The sequence below is a fragment of the Triturus cristatus genome, chromosome 6, assembly GCF_964204655.1.
Source record: "Triturus cristatus chromosome 6, aTriCri1.1, whole genome shotgun sequence".
Lineage (NCBI taxonomy): Eukaryota > Metazoa > Chordata > Amphibia > Caudata > Salamandridae > Triturus > Triturus cristatus.
Window position 1 is genome coordinate 1,515,091,644 of NC_140589.1, and position 20,946 is coordinate 1,515,112,589.

Below are 20,946 nucleotides of genomic sequence, written 5' to 3' on the forward strand. Positions count from 1 at the left end.
AAATAGGCTATGTCCCAGAAAAATGCCAAAACTGTGTAAATAATTTTGGTTTTCTGACAAAAGTCTGCTTGTCCCTGAAAGGTGGGTAGATGGTGATTTCAGCACTACAACCCCTTTTTTGATACCATTTGCAGGGAAATAACCAGACGCTTTCATCTGTAGCCCTTTTTCCCATTTTCCCCTAAAAAACCAACATTTAGCTGTAATTTGGCTAATTTCTGGGTCCCCTCCATGAACATCCACAAACCCAGTGTACCTTTAGAATCCCCATGATGTTGGAAAAAAAGGACGCAAATTTGGCGTGGATACCTTATGTGGTCGAAATGTTACAGGGGCCTAAGCGCGATCTACCCCAAATAGAGCCCAAAAAAGGCTTAGCACGGCGGGGGCCTAGCAGCGAAAGGGGTTAAATTGTACAAGAAACAAAAATTCGAAATGATATTCCTTTCTTCATTGGACCATATGGACATTTAATTTTCAGCAACTTGTCTTTTGATAGACACGGTGTATGAGTGCATCTCGATATATAAATGACTGTCTTCACTCTAAAATATTTGCTGTTCTGTAGCTAAGAGGTAGATGGTTTGGGCAGCTAAACCTTGGAGACTGAGTTGGATGATTGAAAACAATTGATGTAAAATGATAGAGTGTGTGATAGTTTTTCTGTTTTGGTTATCTATTGTAAATGGCTGCCACGAAGAGAAAAGCACTGAAGGGGTTGTACTTGGCCAAGTCTGCAGGGGCATCCAAAACTTTAAAAGACATTAATAAAAAGAAAATAGAAATAACATGTGAACAACTTTAAAAGTGTTATATTCTCAAAATACCGTGTACTGATACCAAGGCTGATGGACAGCCCTGTAGCGAAAGGCAAACACCAGCAGATCTACAGTAGCCAATTGCTGAAAGGGGCTGTCCAACAGCCCCTCTCTTTGTCTTTATTTATATGTGCATGCATCTGTATGTTTTGTGTTGTGAAAAAGTTTGAAGTGGCAAAATGAGATCTCACCAGACAGTTAAATCTATCTGTAAGCAAAACCTAAAAATTACCGAGATAAAATCTTAAAGTTCTTTTTTTTTAAATGTAGAAAGTGTTTTTAGGCAGGGGCCAGATGCAAAAGTAATTTGTGACCATACAGAATAGTAAACTTTGGCCCTTGTAAGGAGCAGTGGGTACGTTATATAAATGTGTCTACTCCAGGGATCAGTATTTTTCAAGGATGATTAATAACTTCTATCATGCATTTCCAACATCCAAATGTGGATTAACACATGGATTTTGATGTTTCCACACCAAAATCCACATGCACCTTTACTTACCAAGCATTTTCCACTAGCACATTGTGGCAGGTTTCAGCTGCTGAAATTCACCTGGGACAAATTAGGGTCTCAAGCTATTTCTATGAGATGGTAGTGTAACAAAATTACTGTTTAGCACTTCTCAAAAACAAGTCCAAATCCTCACCGCTGAACACAAGTGTATACATTTGGGTTACTGGTTGAGAGGGGTGAAACCCTATTCAAAAGCAGGAACTACCATCCTTGTCGGGGTGAAGTCGCATGAAAACCCTAAATGAACCTGTGCTCAACCCTCTGGTAGCTTGGGACAGAGCAGAGACAATGTGTAAAGTATTTTTGCAGCACTTCAAACAGTAAAAAAATGAAAACACACCACAAAATGGATCCTACACCAGATTAGAAAACTGGAGTTTATCTTATTGGATAGAACAAGACCAAATAACAAAAATCCAATCATTATAACCATAGATATGAAATTTTAAAGAGTTCAGAGAACATAGAACCAAATAGCACAATGCACCATTTGTAGACATCTGGTTGCACCAGATTGGGACAAAGTTACAAGTTCTGGCCAACTGGTATGGAGCATGGGCCGGCTACAGGGACCCAGTTAGAGAAGCAGAACAAGAGCACCTTAAATCCTGGTTACAGTGTGTTGTGGTACGATGTCCCGCATCTAAGATGCGTCATGCAGCCAAGGTATTCCTTTGGTTCCAATGGCCTGCCAAGCTACAATGCGTGGTCCTGTATCGTCGTCGAGCGTCCCAACGATGAGGGCTTGTGATGTGCAGACCGGTGTCGAGGATGCATCACGCAGTCCAGGCGATGCGTCAGTTCTGAAGAGCTGTGAGAAACTATTTTATTGTTGAGTCTGCCATCGACAAGAGATTTAAGATGTGAGAGTCTCTGTTAATGGAGCTTCTCACAGCAGTGGTTCCGATGTGGGTGGCACTGTTGATGCAGAGTCCTTGCGCTGAGAGAATCCTCACAGCAGAGGAGATCCATTGGTTCTGCTGGATTCACTGATCGGCTTGTAGAGCACCTTCAGGCATACTTCCAAGAGTCCAGGTGCTGGGTTGAAGGTTGTTGGAGCCTTCTGTCCTGAGTCAGAAGGCCAATCAACTAGCCCTTGGAGTCACTCTTGGGTCCTAGGTTTAACAGATGCAGGTCCATCTCTTCTCACACAGACAAGAAGGCAGTAAGGCATCAGTTCTTCAGAGCAACAGTCCAGCAGAGTGGCAATCCTTTCAGCAGCATATCAGTGCTTCTTTCTGGCAGAGTATCCACAGGTCCAGAATTGTACTCAAGTCTTGTTGTCTGAGGTCTAATATTTATAGCTGGGACTTCCTTTGAAACGGGAGAAGCTTCTAAAGGTTTCCCCTTGTAGTGCACAAGCTTCCTACCTCCCCTGCCCTGGCACCAGATTAACTACAGGGCATATGCAGCCCTTTGAGTGGAGGCAGGACACTGCCTATTCAAGTGCAAGTATGCTGTGACCAGCTCCGCCCTCCTATCTTGCCAGTGATGGTCCGTCCTGCTCTCTGTTGTGTGTGGCTGTCTAGGAAGAATACACAAAGCTCAATTGTCAGCTACATACTGTCATGTGACCTGGAAGCAGGCTACAGGCACTAAATGGCTAAGGCAAGAAAATGCCAACTTTTTACAAGTGCCATCTTCGAAATTGTAATTTAAAATCTGGCTTGACCTGAGGTTCCGTGTGAATCGGAACGACACTTTTTGGGTGTGTTCGAATATGGACGAGTTTGGTATCTACGAACCGCAAATGACGAGTTTAGTGGGTGTACGCGTTTTCGCTACGCTACTATGTACGGATCGTCTCATTCCTAGGTATGTCCATCCGAACCCTCGGGTTCCATTTTAGACGCGGCATCCATTTTGTTTCTTGCCCTCAAGTAGCCAGCGAACGGACCTTGTCCGCTTTGTGACCCTGGGATTCCCAAGCTTTCACGAAGGACACGTGCTTCTTTGAGGGTGTCTTTTATGATAAGGGAAATGACACGGCAAAGGCAGATGGCCCCGCTCAAGGCTCATCTTGCCGTGCTGGTCTATTGTTTCAGTCATGCATGCATTAGGCACGAGGTCTTTGATTCTGCAATCAAGTTTCCGTTATTACTCTCTGCACTCTTTTCCAATCTGTTGTGCATCCTTGTTTTTCCTTTACATCTGTTTCTGTCCCTTCTCCTAATTCATTTACAATCAGAATGGAATGTGCTTAATGTGGGGATGATGTGCTTTTACAGTTGGGAACCGGCAATGTTGCTGTAATTATGTTCCGGGCTCCTGAAACATGAATGCGACCCTTTTGAAGTTTACTGTGGGAACTGAGTTGTAACCTTTGTTTGCCATGTTGTGCTATGACCAAAATGTGTATAAAAGGAGCGATCCACTTTTGCAATTCGAAGCAGTCTCCCAGAACCTACACGTTGTGTACTTCTTGCGACTTCTGTATCCCTGCAGTAAATAAACGCTGATCTTTGACGCCGCCGGAAGTGTCCCGTGTCTCTGTGTTTTGTACGCTGGAACAGGTAACCCACGAAGGTTTCAGGTGTTGTCCCCTGGCACCGCTGGGCCTTAGAACAGCCCAGTCCTTCAGTTGGCGCCCAACTTGGGGCGACATCAGCGGTACCGGTCCAAAGCCCGACGATCGTGAGGAACTTCGTGTGAAATCTCCGAGGGAAGGTGCACCCCGCTTCATCGATCTAGTTGTCGAAATAAGTGGCCCGAAGACTTTTCCCGCGAAGATTCCCGCCTCCTGACGGCTGCGACGGACTGATGCCCTGACTGTCGGCCTGTTTTGGCGCCTGGCGTAGTCCTTTGTACGGCGAGACGATAGACGGGCCTTCCTGGTGACGCCATTGCTCTTTCAGTTAAGTATTTGTGGGTCGCTCCCAGAATTTATGGTTTTGTAGTTCCTTTTTGGGACGGTTACTTTGTTGTTTGCATGGTTCCATTGCATTTGTGGTTCTTAGTTGTTGGTTCTTAGTTGTTGGGTTTTATTTGACGATTGCAATTGCCAAAAACCGAGGTTCTTGCATTTTTGCGAGGACATCGTAATTCGGTAGCCCTTGAAGTTTGTAACCTCGGTTAGTGTGCACGATGCCTGGCCGTAGTACTTTGTTTGGTTTCCTTAAATGTTGCAGCACGGATTCCCGACTGGAGGATTCATGCCCCGATACCTCCAGTTGGAACTCCAATTCATGAGCTCTATAGTCGCCACGGCGTAGGTCCTATTGTATATAATGAATATTGGATTCGTTACACTAAAAATGATGGTGTTCTTAGTTGGCCATCGCATGGTAGTTTCGAAACTGCAATATTAGATAATCTTGAAGCTAAATTGTTTAAAAAGAAGGCTAGGCCGGCCATGTTTGATTCCTTTCGATTATGGCGCAAAGAGGCCAAGCAGAGAGAAATCAAACAGATTAAGAAAAATAAGAGAGAAGGTGTCATTACGGTGATGCGAAATGCAGAACAGTATCAGCGAGACAAAGATGAGAAGGAGCAGGAAGTTTGTGCTAGACTTCATCATATGGCAGTGGATAAATGTTATCCGGTGTTACCGTCTAGTTCTGATAAGACGGGAGAGGAAGTGATAGAGGATCCATTATTGTCTTATCTATTGAAATCACCACCTCCCTATGCACCAGATACCGTGGGTCCTGTGATTCCTCCGGTTCCTCAACCTGTTGTTTTGGCGGCTGCTGGTCAGCCTGTCGTTCCTCCTGTTCTTCCGAATCCCCTTGTGCCGCAAATTGTCCATCCTCCTTTACCCGCTCTTCTTCCTACTGCTCCTTTGCCAGTATCCCTTCCGAACAATCTTACTACTACTCCTGTTACCCCAACCACTGCTACTGTTTCTACGTTTACTCCTACTGTCGTCGCTCCTGTACCTCCTTCTTCTTCTCCTTCTGTTCGTAGTCGTATATTTAATGCTGTCGCTACTCTCTATTCTCCATTTTTTGGACCGGTACTCGGGTCCGATCTTTCTGATGTTGCTCAGAGGCGCAGTCAAATTCCTGATGGTAGGGAACGTGAGTCGTTAGTAAAAATGGCGCGTAAATGGATTAGGCATCCTGCGAAGTACACGTCGCGTATTGTTTTTGAGACATTTTCCCAGTTTAATGAGCCCACACAAAGATTTGTGTATGAGGAAATGTGTAAATCTTTGAGAGAAGAGTGGGATAATGATGCGGTAGATAATGTACCGCCCGAGATCACTGAGCTTCAGAATCAGTTTTCGACTGGTATGATTGTGGGTGATAACGTCCGACGTGCTTTGGAGCGTCTGTTATCTTTTCGCTCTACAGTGCAACCTCGCGCATTGTTTAAAGACGCCACTGCGGAGTGGATGGCAAAACCTGGTCAGTATCCTATGCGGGAAGTTCCCCCAGTATGGATGCCAGGTGATCCTGCTGCTAATCCTGCTATTCTACCACACTTTCAGAGAGTTTGGATACACCTCCCATGGAAGCGATCGGAAGTTTTGCAGGTGAAGCAAACCTTGCCTGACCCCCGTAAAAATCCTGCCGGTTATTATAAGGAGTTGTCCCAATTAGTGGATGCTACTGTCATGAACCTTGCCGATATTGACATGTTGTTTGGTAATGTAGTACCTCAACCGATTTGGGCAAAAATCCGTCAAGAGAATCATGCAGCTGAGTTAGGTGGTGATTGGGCTGCTCTTGCGGCGGCTGACGGACGGCAAGTTGGTGCGGCTAAACCTGAGCAGCTCATTGAGAATCTGCCCCAGAGGAAAATTACACTTATGAAGACACTTATGCCAGCAATACGCGTTAATTGGGACAAATTGTCTGCGTGCAAACAAAAGAAGGACGAGAGTGTCTCCGATTTCTTTACGAGATTTGAGGAGGCATTTATTGATCATAGTGGTCAGGATATGAGCTCTGAGGGAGGTCAGCGGTTGTTTGTTGATAAATTTGTATCGAATTTGTTGCCCGAACTAAGCAACAAGTTGAAGAATTCTGAAAGTTCGTGGGCCGTTTCTACCACTGCTCAGATATTAGCCACGGCCCAATACTACGAAAATAGAGAGAAGGAAGAAAGCGAGCGCGCAGATAAGAAAACGAAAGATCTTAAAACTAAGGTCTTATTGCAGCAAGCGTATCCTCCGCGCTCGAATCAAAATGACTCGCAACAGCCAAATCGATTACAATCGCAGTTTTCTAGATCACAGTTGCGTACTGACTCCTCTACACCTCGCTTTGTGTTGGGGTATAATCAATGCGCATATTGTAGGGGTGAGGGTCATTTGAAGTTTAATTGTCCAGTGCTGCGTGACCGAAACAATGGTGTTTCGGCTCGAGGAGGTCGTAGTGGTCATTAACAAGCGTCACGTGGTAGAGGTCGCGGTGTTACTCAGAATCAGAATGAGCGTCTTGCCACTTCATCAGATTCGCAAAATTGCTTTGATCGGCGCGATCCATCGTCTGGTAGATCTGCACAGTATCATGTGGACGACTATTATGTCGAGCATGATGTTGGTGCTGACGGTACTTACTAGGACAGCCATAGACAAAGAAAGGGAGAAGTATCAGTTCCGGTTGATCAGAGAGGGCCTTATGTCGCAGTTGCCACATTGGGCGTAGTTGAGCCTTTTCTGTTGGACACTGGTGCAGCGAAAAGTTCCATCATTCATTCGAAACTCCCTGGCGCGCCTTTGTCTGGCTTAACGAATGTTTCCGTTGGATTCTCTGGCGCCCCCGTTAGTAATCCAGTTTCTAGCCCTTTGCCCCTTACAATTGGGTCTCGTGAGTTAGAAGCTCCGTTGATTTTGACTACTGGTTGTGGTGAGAATCTTTTGGGCCTGGATTTATTGAAGCGGTTATATGCGACTTTATACTGTTCTCCTGCGGGAGTGGAGCTTACACTAGGTCAGAGAGTGATCTCTCCTATGTATCTGTCGACTGATAAGCTCCCACCGGAATTGAGTTCTCTTCCTGATTCTTTGTGGGCGACAGGTCCCAATGACGTGGGCGTACTGGATATACCTCCTTATGTTGTTTAATTGAAATCAAACGTGCGACTGCCACGCATTCCCCAGTATCGTATCTCTCTTGATGGAGAACAAGCACTTTTAGCGATCATTTACGATTTGATCGATAAAGATGTCATCGAGGAAACACGGGGTAACGTGTGTAATAGTCCTGTGTTACCTATTTTGAAACGAACTGATCCATCTAAGCCTCCTGTGTATCGTTTTGTTATTGATTTAAGGGAGGTAAATAAAATTGTTGTTCCACAGTTTCCCGTGGTGCCTGACATTACAGCTTTGCTGACTCTGATTCCAGCTTCTGCATCATGGTTCTCGGTAATCGATCTGAAGAATGCGTTCTTTAGCATTCCGATTGCTGAGGAAAGCAGAGATTTATTCGGTTTCTCATTAGGTGATCGCAGCTTCAGGTTCAAACGCGCACCTCAGGGCTACTGTGAGAGTCCATCGATCTACAGCCAAGCTCTTAAGAGTCAACTCGATGCATTTGTGTTGCCGGCTGGTGCGGCTTTGATTCAGTACGTCGATGATCTGTTGGTAGCTGCTGACACTGAACAGATTTGCAAAACTGCTACAGTGTCACTGTTACAGCATCTATGTGACTTACATCACAAAGTATCACCTTCTAAACTACAATATTGTTGTCAAGAAGTAACCTATCTAGGTCACTTATTGTCAAAGGCGGGAAGAAGGTTGACCCCTGAAAGAATTGCAGCAATTGCTCGAATGACTGTGCCAACAACTCAGAGAGATGTGCGTGCCTTTCTAGGTATCACGTCATACTGCAGGCAGTGGATTCCGAACTTTTCACTGTTAGCGAAGCCATTGATAGCTCTCACGTGCAAAGATGTTTCGACTCCTTTGCCATGGACGGAAGAATGTCAGAAAAGTTTTTCTGAACTACGTGATGCGTTGTGTTCGGCTCCTGTGTTAGGTACTCCTGACTACAGTAAACCATTTACACTATACGTTCACGAGAGAGAAGATTGTGCGTTGGGTGTTTTGACGCAACAATTCGGTGGTAAGCAGCGTCCATGTGCGTATTTTTCCTCGACTTTAGACCCGGTAGCTAGAGCGTTGCCAAGTTGCTTGAGGGCGACAGCGGCAGCTGCAGTGTCTATTCGACAATCTGCAGGTCTGGTCATGGATAATATGCTCATAGTGATGGTTCCGCATGCAGTTGACACTCTCCTGAATCGGACAAAAACTCAACATCTGACGAGTGCAAGGTTGTCAGGGTACGAGTTGACCCTTTTGGCAAGTCATATACAGATCAAGCGTTGTAATGTGCTGAATCCGGCGACATTGTTGCCGATTAATATGGAATCAGATGGTGTACCACCACATGATTGTTATTTACGAACTGAGGAAGAAACGAAGGGTCGTGTGGACCTGAAAAACACTCCGTTGACAGATCCCGATGGCACTTTGTATGTTGATGGTTCATGTTTTAAGTTGCCGAATGGTGATGTGACGACTGCGTATGCTGTAGTGACGTTGAGCACGGTTGTGGAAACCGCGAGATTGAGTCAGAATTCAGCGCAAGCGGCAGAATTGATTGCGCTAACAAGAGCGTGTGTTTTGTCCAAAGGAAAGCGAGTGAATGTGTTCACCGATAGTCAGTATGCATTCGGTGTTGCACATAGTTTTGGTCGATTGTGGAGAGAAAGAGGATTCATGACATCGCATGGTACGAAGATCCAACACGGGCAGCTCGTGAATGATCTTTTGGATGCACTTACATTGCCTAAACAGGTAGCGATTGTTAAATGTAGTGCGCATCGAAAGGTTACGGATGACGTTGGTCGTGGTAATGCATTTGCGGACGAGATTGCTAAGGAAACGGCTAAGAATCTTGCAACCCGAATGTATGTTACGAGTTCGGTGAGGTGGCCGACGGAGACTGGTATGTGTGAAGACACTGTTGAGAGTGTGAAAGCAATTCAGAATGAGGCCACTGAGATTGAAAGGACCAAGTGGAAAGAAAGTACGGGAAAGTTGGACATGCATGGATGTTGGGTTGACTTGTCGGAACGTCAGAGGTGGATGTTACCGGATGCGTATGTATTAGCCGTCGTGACTATGGCTCATGGGTTGTCACACATTAGTGCGAAAGGTATATGCAAGTTATTGTCTCCTGTATGGAAGAATGATGGTATAGCTAAGTGTGCTGAGAGAGTGGTTAAGAATTGTATGGTGTGTTTGATGCATAATCCTGGCAAGGGCACCCCCACTCCACCTGGTCATTTTGCTCCTCCTGCCTGTCCCTTTGAGGTTATCCAGCTGGACTTCATTCATATGGAGAGATGCAATAATCTAAAGTATGTTTTGGTTGTGGTTTGTGCGTTCTCCAGATGGATCGAGGCCTATCCTCTTAAGGATAATACTGCCCTGTCCACAGCGAAAGTCCTACTGAAGGAATACTTCCCTCGGTATGGAATGCCACGGATTGTGTGGTCAGATAACGGAAGCGAGTTTGTGGGAAATGTGATGCAGAGTGTGTGTAAGGGCCTTGGAATTTGACAGAAATTCCATAGTGCCAATCATCCCCAGGCAGCGGGTTTAGTTGAAGGGTACAATGGTACTCTGAAGCTGAAACTTGCGAAGATACAAGCTACGGCTGGTTTGTCATGGCCTGATGCCTTGCCTCTGGCTCTCCTATCAACCAGAGCGACTGTACACTCTCGAGTAGGGCTCAGCCCATATGAGATTGTGTTCGGCCGCCCTGCGAACATTTGGGGAGTTCCGAGACCTAAGGCCTTTGATAGTCTTGAGTATCCAATGTTAATTGATTATCTTCATGATCTGACTACTAAACTGAGGTTAATTCATCAACAGGTCTTTGAAGCTTTGCCGGCACAGACAGAGGGTCCTGGACATCGGCTCCAACCGGGTGACTGGGTCGTTACCCGAAATTTTGGCCGAAAACGTAACTTGGAGCCGAGATTTGTGGGAACCTTTCAAGTGCTATTGGCTACAAGGACTGCAGTTCGGTTGGAAGGCAGAAAGAACTGGGTACACGCCGGCCATACCAAGAAAGTTCCTATCCCTTCACCAACAGATAGTTGGGTGAGAACTGGTATTGCGGCAACGGAAACCGAGACCCCTCTATGCTTTGTGCCGTTTAGTGATGCTCAATCTGTAGGAGACAATTCACTGCAGCCAGACACCTCTGTTGAGTCGTCAGTTTGGGAGAACTCAAGGTCTGAGTTGTCATCTAATCGACTGAACGCTGTTTCACCAGCTGAACAATTATTTGAAGAACAGACTCGACCTGGAAGAAATTGATACTTTCTTCGTCCACGTAACAAAGACTAATAAAATTTTTCTTATATTTTCCTTTACTGTTGCCACGAACATTACGAACAATTACATCCTTTTTTTTGAGTTTCTTTTTATGTGTGCTTTTCACAGCTAAAGAGATTTGTATTAAGCTGAGTGTTTAGGAAAACCTATCATCCGGGTTAACGGTAGGGCCGTGCGGGTACTCCCTTCTGTTTAGCAGGTTTCTGACACTAGGTCGGTTACTTTTTGTCGACTCCTGGGAACTCCTGGGAATTGATAATCGCTACTCAGAACGAAGTGCGTCAAGTACGTCACGGACGGTTTTTAGAGGATGGCATTCTCTAAGCTGTTGGAAGTAGAAAGGATGTCGGCGCAAAGATCAAAATTGCATAAGATTGTACGAACAAAATGTTTTTTGTTTCAGGTATTTCTACTGTTTCTGACTGTGTCTATGCTATTGGTGGGTGGAGTGTATTTTGGAATACAGTCGTTATTGCCTTCCATTTCACCTACTCTTTCTCCTAAACCAAGCTCTATTACTACTGTTTCTCCACATTCTTTTCATCCTCTGCCCCAACATGAACAGGTTAGACGTGCGGAATTCATGAATAACTCCTTCGTTCAACTCCTACATCAGCATCAGTTGGTGATGAATACTACCAACTGTTGGGTGTGTGGGTTAATGCCACATACCATGGATAGGGGTATTCCGTATCTGGTTCTTCCTTATAGCTCCCAAGGGTCAGCTCGAGCATTCCAAACTATGTTCCGTAGTGCACTAGATTCCTACCCCAGTCGAGAGCCACGCTCTGCAAACTTTGGTCCTGGTCCATACCACAAGCCTTTGGCGATAGCGATTGCGGATTTAGATAGAGATGTTTTTGATGCATCACTTATTCCAGATGAAGAGGTGCAACCCTATAAGGATCTGAATGAGGCTGAGTATAGTACGTCAGTGGGTGATAGACAGCTCAAGAGCTCGTCTCCAATATGGATCGTACCCCACCTCGGTAATTTCTGCTTGAAAGGTCTTGGTCGAAATCCGAGAGCACAACTTGGGAACAGTGCTTGTACTGATACGTATGTTCTACCGATGCTCTCTTCCCCTGTTTTTCTGACTGCCAAGGGTACCTATTTCGTATGTTATGAACGTGCATATACATGGTTGCCCCGTGACTTCTCGGGTACCTGTTATATTGTGAATCTTTTGCCACCGACTTTTACAGTTGCCTCAGACTATCACAAGACTAGAGTTGTGAGAGGCGTTATTAGCGAAGAGGATACTGCCGGTCAAGAAGCAGGAGACTTCTTTAAGGGTTTCTTGCCGTTTTGGGGACCTATGGTTAATAGTAGGAACCTAAGACAGTTGACCCGTGTGGTGGAATCAACTGCTAACATAACTGCGAGTGCTCTTGGTAATTTAACAGCGGAACTTCAGGCGGATAGACTTATGACGTTGCAGAACCGTATGGTTCTAGACGTTGTTCTTGCGGATAGAGGTGGTGTGTGCAAAGTTATCCATTCGAGCTGTTGCATTTTCATTCCTGACAACGCTCCAACTGTTTACCAAGCCATCTCGAAGTTGCATAAGATTTCCGAGTCCATACACGTGGACGAGGGTAATTGGACACTTCTAGGATGGTTTTGGGGCCTGATATCCACTTGGGGCTGGAAGATTCTGATGATCGTAGGGGTTGTTGTAACGTTTCTATTCACGTGTTGTCTTTGTGTGCAGTGTGGTCCTGCCTTATGTAGTCTCTGTGCTACAACGTGTATAAGACGGCCATCTGTTACCAAGGAGACATTGATGGATAGAATGATGTTCCAGCAACAGCTGAACGATCTGATGAATATCGAAATCGACTCTGATCTCGACTAGTGCTTGCCTACATGAGGGCAAAAGCAGCGTCTGAGGTTCCGTGTGAATCGGAACGACACTTTTTGGGTGTGTTCGAATATGGACGAGTTTGGTATCTACGAACCGCAAATGACGAGTTTAGTGGGTGTACGCGTTTTCGCTACGCTACTATGTACGGATCGTCTCATTCCTAGGTATGTCCATCCGAACCCTCGGGTTCCATTTTAGACGCGGCATCCATTTTGTTTCTTGCCCTCAAGTAGCCAGCGAACGGACCTTGTCCGCTTTGTGACCCTGGGATTCCCAAGCTTTCACGAAGGACACGTGCTTCTTTGAGGGTGTCTTTTATGATAAGGGAAATGACACGGCAAAGGCAGATGGCCCCGCTCAAGGCTCATCTTGCCGTGCTGGTCTATTGTTTCAGTCATGCATGCATTAGGCACGAGGTCTTTGATCCTGCAATCAAGTTTCCGTTATTACTCTCTGCACTCTTTTCCAATCTGTTGTGCATCCTTGTTTTTCCTTTACATCTGTTTCTGTCCCTTCTCCTAATTCATTTACAATCAGAATGGAATGTGCTTAATGTGGGGATGATGTGCTTTTACAGTTGGGAACCGGCAATGTTGCTGTAATTATGTTCCGGGCTCCTGAAACATGAATGCGACCCTTTTGAAGTTTACTGTGGGAACTGAGTTGTAACCTTTGTTTGCCATGTTGTGCTATGACCAAAATGTGTATAAAAGGAGCGATCCACTTTTGCAATTCGAAGCAGTCTCCCAGAACCTACAAGTTGTGTACTTCTTGCGACTTCTGTATCCCTGCAGTAAATAAACGCTGATCTTTGACGCCGCCGGAAGTGTCCCGTGTCTCTGTGTTTTGTACGCCGGAACAGGTAACCCACGAAGGTTTCAGGTGTTGTCCCCTGGCACCGCTGGGCCTTAGAATAGCCCAGTCCTTCAGACCATATGAGAGGACTTTTCATTACAATTCCAAAGACACCAAACATGAACTTGTTACCTAATCCCATTTGGAAATTACAGCTTATTAAATGTAATAAGGTAACTCCAATGTTATCTTAGGGGAGAGGTAGGCCTTGCAGGATTGAAAAATGAATTTAGGGTTTTTTCACTTACAGGACATACAAAGCTTAAAAGTATATGTCCAACTTTTAAATACACTGAACCCTGCCCTCTGCGCTGTCAAGGACCTACCCTAGGGGTGACTTATAAGTATTAAAAAGGAGGTTTGGGACTGGCAAAAGATTTGGCAGTTTAAAACCGCACACACCGGCTGCAATGACAGTCCTGATATATGTTTAAAGGAGCTACTAAAGTGGGTGGCACAATAAGAGCTGCAGGCCCACAAGTAGTATTTAATGTACAGGTCCTGGGTACATGTAGTACCACTCTACAAGGGACTTATGAGTAAGTTAAAAATGTCAATTAGGGACAAGCCAATGTTACCAAGTTTTAAGGAGTGGGCACATGCACTTTAGCACTGTTTCGCAATGGTGAAGAGCACAGAGTCCTAAGGCCAGCAAAAAACGAGATCAGCGAAAATGGACGGGTCTTCTCCCAAATATTATGGGGAGGATCACCCTAAGGCTGACAGGTCTCTAACACGGATGCTGAGCCAGTGTGAATCTAACTACACCTAGGCCTAATAAGACTGTTTGAAAGCCAAGTCTTCTGTTTATTACAGAATTCAAGAAGTGAGGAGGCTCATATGTGTAGCGTCAGGTCATTCCACTGTTTAGAAGCAATGTAGGAGATGCACAGATCTGGTTTTCTGTATGCATGTGATTTGTTCATGTAGGAGTCCGGCTGAATGAAGGTCTCTGGAAGGTTTGTGAAAGAAGATGTGGTTGTTGAGGTATGCTTGGCCTGTGTTATCTTCTGCTTCAAAATGAGTTTGAATTGTGCTCATTTGTGAATGTGCAGATAGTCGAGCTCCTTCAGGAGTGGTGTGAAGTGAGTGTAGTTGAGAGTGATTCTGGCCACAGAGTTCAGAATGGTCTGCTGCCTTTTGGTGCATTTTGTTGATCTTTGCTTAGAGGGTGTTCCTGTAGTCCAGGTTATTTGTGACCAGGACGTTCATTACAGTTTTCCAGGTGCTGACGTGGTCCAATTTTCCATAGTAGAATGTATTCCAGGGCACCAGATGCAAATTACCTCAATAACCACAGTTAGGGCCTAGTAACCCCTGCCTGCCCTCTGCACCAACCCCTAACAGGATCTGACAATTATCATTTGGAAACATGCAATTGAACCCACTGGCAGCACTCACTTATTCATTAGAAGAATGATTAGATGAACTCTTAAAGCTTTTGAAAATATAATTTACATTTTTAAAATGACACAGCAGAAAATACAACATTTCAAAGGATCAAGCAACCTTGTCTAAATTTTCTATGTTTCAGAAACATTGTCAAAAGATGAGCAATTGCTAAGTTTAGGCAGATTACATGTTATACAACCTGATGGATACAAAGGGACTTAACATAGAGCAAACAACATACATTAACTTCAGCATTATAACTGCTGAATTTATATTTTAAAAACGTAATTTTAGAAATGCAATCTGTTGCTTGCTGATTGTTGTACGTAATGGATCTATTCTTTGCAAACTACTTCATACGATACGGATAAAATGAATATGGATGATATACACATGATATGTTAAGGTATAACTTGTTGGTCTTCGTGTTCGTTGACAAAATGTGGAGGGGCCACATATGCCTCTCTCCACCCTCTGTGTGAGGTGGTTGCAATATGGGTATGGCATGGTTTAGATCGAAGGTCTGGTGATGATGTAGTCCCTGGCCTTGCTGGATTATCCTGCTCATATTATTCCTCACCTCCTTGTATAAAATACACTGTAAGACAGATTTACTATTGGTTGGATTTAAAGGGGTGACTAAGTTACTGGCATTGAACGTCTGTGAACGAGGATATAGGACAACTCGCTTGTACTGCATAAACTCTGGTTTGAATGTTGACTTCCAAAGATGCCAATATGGTGTTGAAATGTACCAATTATAAAAGATACAACATTTGGAGGATAGTTACCAACAGACAACTTCCGAGAAGAACAGAAATGGAGCAGGGGGTCAGAGGACTGGTCTACAAGGTTTTCAGTCTGCTGGCAATTTGACAATGTAGTTAGGGTATTTGAGGTACTTGCCGATAGAGGACACAAGAAGAGGCAATACAAGGATGTAGGAGTGGTAGCAACTCTGGAACAAACAAATGCCAAAATGGTTTAAATACTCTACACCCACCCAGAATATTTGTTGCTAAACCAGGTAAAGGGTCTCCTATAAGTAAAGGATATACCTACATTAGATGTGACAAGGAGGGATGAACTAAAATGTCAAATCTATTTTGAGAAAACAAAGATGCAATAGAAAACACAAGTACTGGTAAAATATCTGGAGTGTATGCAACACTTTTTGTAGATTTCCTACTTGAACTTTAATTCAATCACTAGGGAAAGTGGTAGAATTATCTATGTGATTGATTGACAGTGTTGGTAGCACTTGGAAGAGATATTAGAAAGGACCATACATGCAGTGGTTGATTTTAATTGGCAGACTTATCAGTGTTTCCTGATTTTGCCACCCTTACCCTTCTTAAAATGAAACAGATTAAGTATTTGGGGACATATCTTTGGTACTACATTTCAAAAGATGGGCAAAATTGATCAAAAGCATCACAAATACTTTTTATGACTAGGCCTCGAGCATTAATGTTTCCTTATACATTTGTATTGTAATTACTTTCAGGGATATACATATTTTGTTTAAATAATAAAAAAAAGAAAAAATATAAATATTGAAATCATTTGTGGTTCTTCAGACCATCAGAACAAGTGTCTAATTGGATTCTGTTTAGAGATCATTACAAAGATTGTCGAGCCAAAAGTATTTGAGAAGTGAGAGTCTGCTAGACAGATGTGCCAAAAAGAGCCACTCTGCGAGTGAAAAAAAAGTGGGCTGCCCCTGGACACAGGAAGCCTAATGAATCCCTCTTTCTAGTCATGCCTTCATATCAGGATAAGGGAGGATGGAATTTCCTGAGGAGTTGATATGGGTGGGTAGGTGTAGCACTCAAAATTCTCACAAAAACAATAATTGCAGCCACAAAACACATCTAGTTTTAAGGTTCTCATGAGCCATTTCTGCTGAACTCACATCTACCACAAGAGAAAATTATGTGGGTGGTGTAAGCATAAGAAAAACACAAAATTAAAGGAGCTTCGGATAGCCCAATAATTGAGATCTAGCAGAAATTACATATGAACCGTGTGTCCATTCAGCTAACTTCTTAAATGAGGCCACGTGTTTTCCCTGTTATTTGGATGTGGAAGGTGTGGTAGGATGGAGGTGTCGTGGAGACCTCCAGACCTAAATACTTCCACTAGAGCAACAGTCTAAATAAAGAACTATGTACTAATATTTTACAGTGGACAACCATGAGGTATAGAAGCTGATTTAAGCTTTGTTTTTCGGCCCACAGAAAACCTTCTAGGCAGAGGCCTTAACCTCCACCCACTAGCAGAGGACAACCTGCCCTATTTAGTGATCGCCGTGTGTCTGCTAGGAATCATTGTCTGTGACTACTGTGCATCTGTCAGTGTGACGGATGCTATGTCTGTACAGCTAAATGCTGAATGGGTGCTATGTTTTATTCTCACCCACTCAATATTTGTTTTTATTTTTCTCAAACAAGATCCCAAAGAGAGATCTTGTTCATGAAAAAACAAAATAATCAATGGCTAGACAAGGAAAATGTTTTCTTCTTACACATCAGGGCCACACACACAATAAACCTAAGTATGTAAATTCAGTGGTTGTGACTTCACTCTTTGCCGGGCAGATCTTCCACCACTGCAACCTGACAGTGTTTTAGCTGACAGGCTGCTGGGTCAAGGCTTTCAGAAACCTGGCAGTTCCCCCACATTTAAATGCGGTAAGGTACTATCTAGTTTTGCAGTGGGAGAGCCCCACCAATGTATGGCATAGCTACTACTCTGCCAAACTCTAATTCACCAGCATGGACTCAAGCTTTGATTTATGATATATGTTGTGTGTAGCTTTAGGGACCCAGACTAGATTGTAAGTGTCTGTTTTATAAACATGTCTTACAACCAGACATAAGTTCCTATTATAAATGTAATTGATAATAGATGTGCACTCTTACTCTGTGGCCTCCTAACATGATGTAGGTCTGAAGTGAAACATATATTACATAGTTAGAAAACTGAAAATTAAATCTTATTAGAAAAGAGATAGAGTGAAGACATCTATGATGAATCTGATCATACCTAAGATGAGGAGGAAGCTGAAACCTGTTCCGAACGTCATCAAAGCGCCGTCCAAGGTATGGAGTGTCTACAGTCAGGAAGATGCCTTTATAGCCCGCTCTCTCGGCACGCTGCACTAAGGACTTTGTAAGCTCACGATCCTTGTAGATATAAAGCTGCATCCAGCGGAGGGCATCTGGGGCTGCTTCAGAAACCTCTTCTATTGAAGAAGTAGCCCAGGAGCTCAGCATCATCCCTGTTCCTATAGACCTGCAAGCTAACAAAAGATGGTAGAAAAGGTACATCTTATTTAGCCATGCCAACATGATCGGCATTGATAGTCAAAAAAAGGAATCCATATTGTACTGACTCTGAAATACTACAATATGTGTATGAGAAATGTAAGAAAACAATGTTATTCACAATCAGGTAATGCTTCAGCACTCAGTGTCCCTTTTGTGAAAAAGAGTTCATAATATGCCTAAAGACATGTTTTAATAACTAAAAATAGTGCAAATACTTTTGCCAGCTTACATCTATTTTTAAAGTTACTTATCACTGAGCTATTTCAGCCAATAGTATGCATTTCATAAATCCATGAATAGCAAGGTGCTTCAACCTACTTTGTAGGTTTTATCATTCTGAAATGTCATACGAATATTATATCAAAATAATTTCAGAAAAAAATTCAATCTTGAATAACTGAAAAACACATTTAGATGCAGTTGAGCTCAATAAAAAGACCTCAAAAACGATTTTTCAATCTTTCTTTTATTTTATTTTCTTCTTGGCCAATTTATCATCAAAACACAGAAACCATGTTGCTATATCATTTATGTCACTTTCCTTTTCTTAGATGGGCTAAGCCACTGATGTTCTACTTCAACGTTGTCACCTCGAAGCACCTTGAGATTAAAAAATTCGAAAAAAGGCTCCCCTAAGTAAGAAGATTGACAGGCAAATTCCAGCTCTGTCACATATTTAATTATTTTGAAGTTAAAAGTAATTACTGCCAATTTACAAAAGCTTTTATGTGTAGAGAAAGTTGTACCACAGGGGTTCTCTTTTACATGCTCTTACATGACTGTCTGAATCAGTCCCGAAATGTCCAACTCATTATTAATAAAAGAGCAAAGAGGTCAGTTTGCTTTCTATTTGAATTAATTCTAGAGAAACATTCCCAATCTAGATGTTTCTGACCAATTTACAAAGGCATTCAAAAGTATGTTAAAAAGTACTACAAGGATAATGCATTATGTACTCTAAAATGTCTTTGTAAGCAGGTGCCTTGGTCTTTTTTTGTCCTTCTAAAAATAACTTTGTTATGTATGGCACTCACTGTGAGCCAGTTGTTTGAATGCCAGATTCAATATCTGGTTATTCAGTTCTCTACATAGCAAAAGTCTGAAACAAAACTGTTGCTACATAATATTGCACTCCATCAAGTCTCTCAATAGAGCCTGTCAGTGTGGCACTAGCTCTCGATTCTGATGGAGTGTACCAAGTAAAGCTTCATACTGAAATGGGAAGGCCAGGCACGGAGGGTGGTGGGGTAAGTAGCAATAGCCCAGGCATTATTGGTATACATTTGGGAGACAAAGGGATGGAATGAATAAAGGCTTGTGTGGGTAGGTGAAAGAACACCAGGTACTTTTTTTAATAAGTTCGGGAGGTAATGTAAAGTGTGGTATCGAAGGGTGGCAATATGACAGGTTTCCGTTTCAGATAAACTTTTCAAGACTAATCACAGGGTCTCATCATGCTCACACTCATCTTTACCATAGATAAAAATTTCATCATGGAAAACTAAGACCTGTGGGATACCTCCTGGGAATATTTTCATTATACTTGGAAAGGGAAATATTGATTACCACGAATCCTTTTCCCCGCAGGGAATTGCAACGCGGTCATTATAATGACTATGTTGTAACAACGCATACCATTACTCCGCAAGTCAGAAGAACGACTTGCGGAGGGGGCAGAAGGTGTTGGATTTAAAATCCAACACCTTCCCTACTGTTGTATATACTGGAGATGGAATAGTAAATTATACCATTCCAACATCCAGCGCCGCACCTATAGCAAGTCATTACGACTTACGGGGTAATGGTATGCGTTGTTACAATGCGGTCGTTGTAACAACCGCGTTGTAATTTCCTGTGGGGGAGGGGAAAAGCATGCGCAAATAAGAGGCATATTCACTTGGAAAACAGGCAGCTGCAGAGGCTATACCAAAAGGCATATTGACATAACTGTAGGCACCCAATGGTGTAACAAAAGAAATTACATATTTTTGCTCTTCGTTAAGCTGTACCTGGTGGTTTGCTAAAGACAGATCCGTTACACTAAACAAATTGGCACCAGAAAGCAATGTCAGCGCTGTTAGGAGATGGGTTGACACTACCCAGATATAGTTTAAGACATCCCTAAGATCAAAAATCATGAGAATTGACTTACCACCATCCTTAGGGGATCGACACCACTGTTGCCAACCAATCAAATTATTCGATTTCTTCTACCACATTTAACTCACATAACTGGTCTAATTAGGGTTTGAGTGGTTCAAGCATTAAAATAGACACCTTCCGTACCCTGTATACACCTAGTTTAACACCATTTTTTAGGATGATGTTATCTTCAGAATCCTTAAGTAAGCCTAGCTTATTCCTAAACACCTGTGGAAATTCATCAGAAAAACTCTCACAGTCACTGCCAACATCGACCAATACCACTTGCTCATGGGCATTTAGAATATGGGTAATACCCATATTCCTCTGATGATGGCAACCTAATACATTGCCACCTCTCTTGGCTATGTAAACTTTGTGAGTAGTTACCCTTTTCTTGAAAAACATATTCGGAATAACATTACCCAGTGCAACAAACTAGGTTCTACCATAGCTCCCAGGATTGATGTCTGGAGAATTGAAAACAAGTTGTTCAGCTCCAAATGTTTAGACCACATCTTGTCTCCAATCATAGTGTAAGGCAAACCAGAATCTGCTTAAACAACACATTTCTTTCCTCCAGTATCAACCTCACACTCAGGCATTAGCAACACACCAGTATCAACAGCAGTGGGATCATTCTTAACATTAAGGATTACCTTCTTTACATCACCAGTGACACTGTCAACTGTCTTAACTCGCTCTGCTCTACACATACAAAC

At 43.2% G+C, this 20,946-nt stretch overlaps 1 protein-coding gene across 1 annotated transcript in view; it reads right to left on the minus strand.

The window, feature by feature from the left end:
• The window catches only part of HAO1 (hydroxyacid oxidase 1), a 197,053-nt gene that overhangs the window by 79,218 nt on the left and 96,889 nt on the right, over nt 1-20,946 (minus strand). Inside the window, exon 3 of the mRNA XM_085612643.1 lies at nt 17,799-18,054. Coding sequence (XP_085468769.1) covers nt 17,799-18,054 — 256 coding nt within the window. The remainder of the gene's footprint in view (nt 1-17,798; nt 18,055-20,946) is intronic.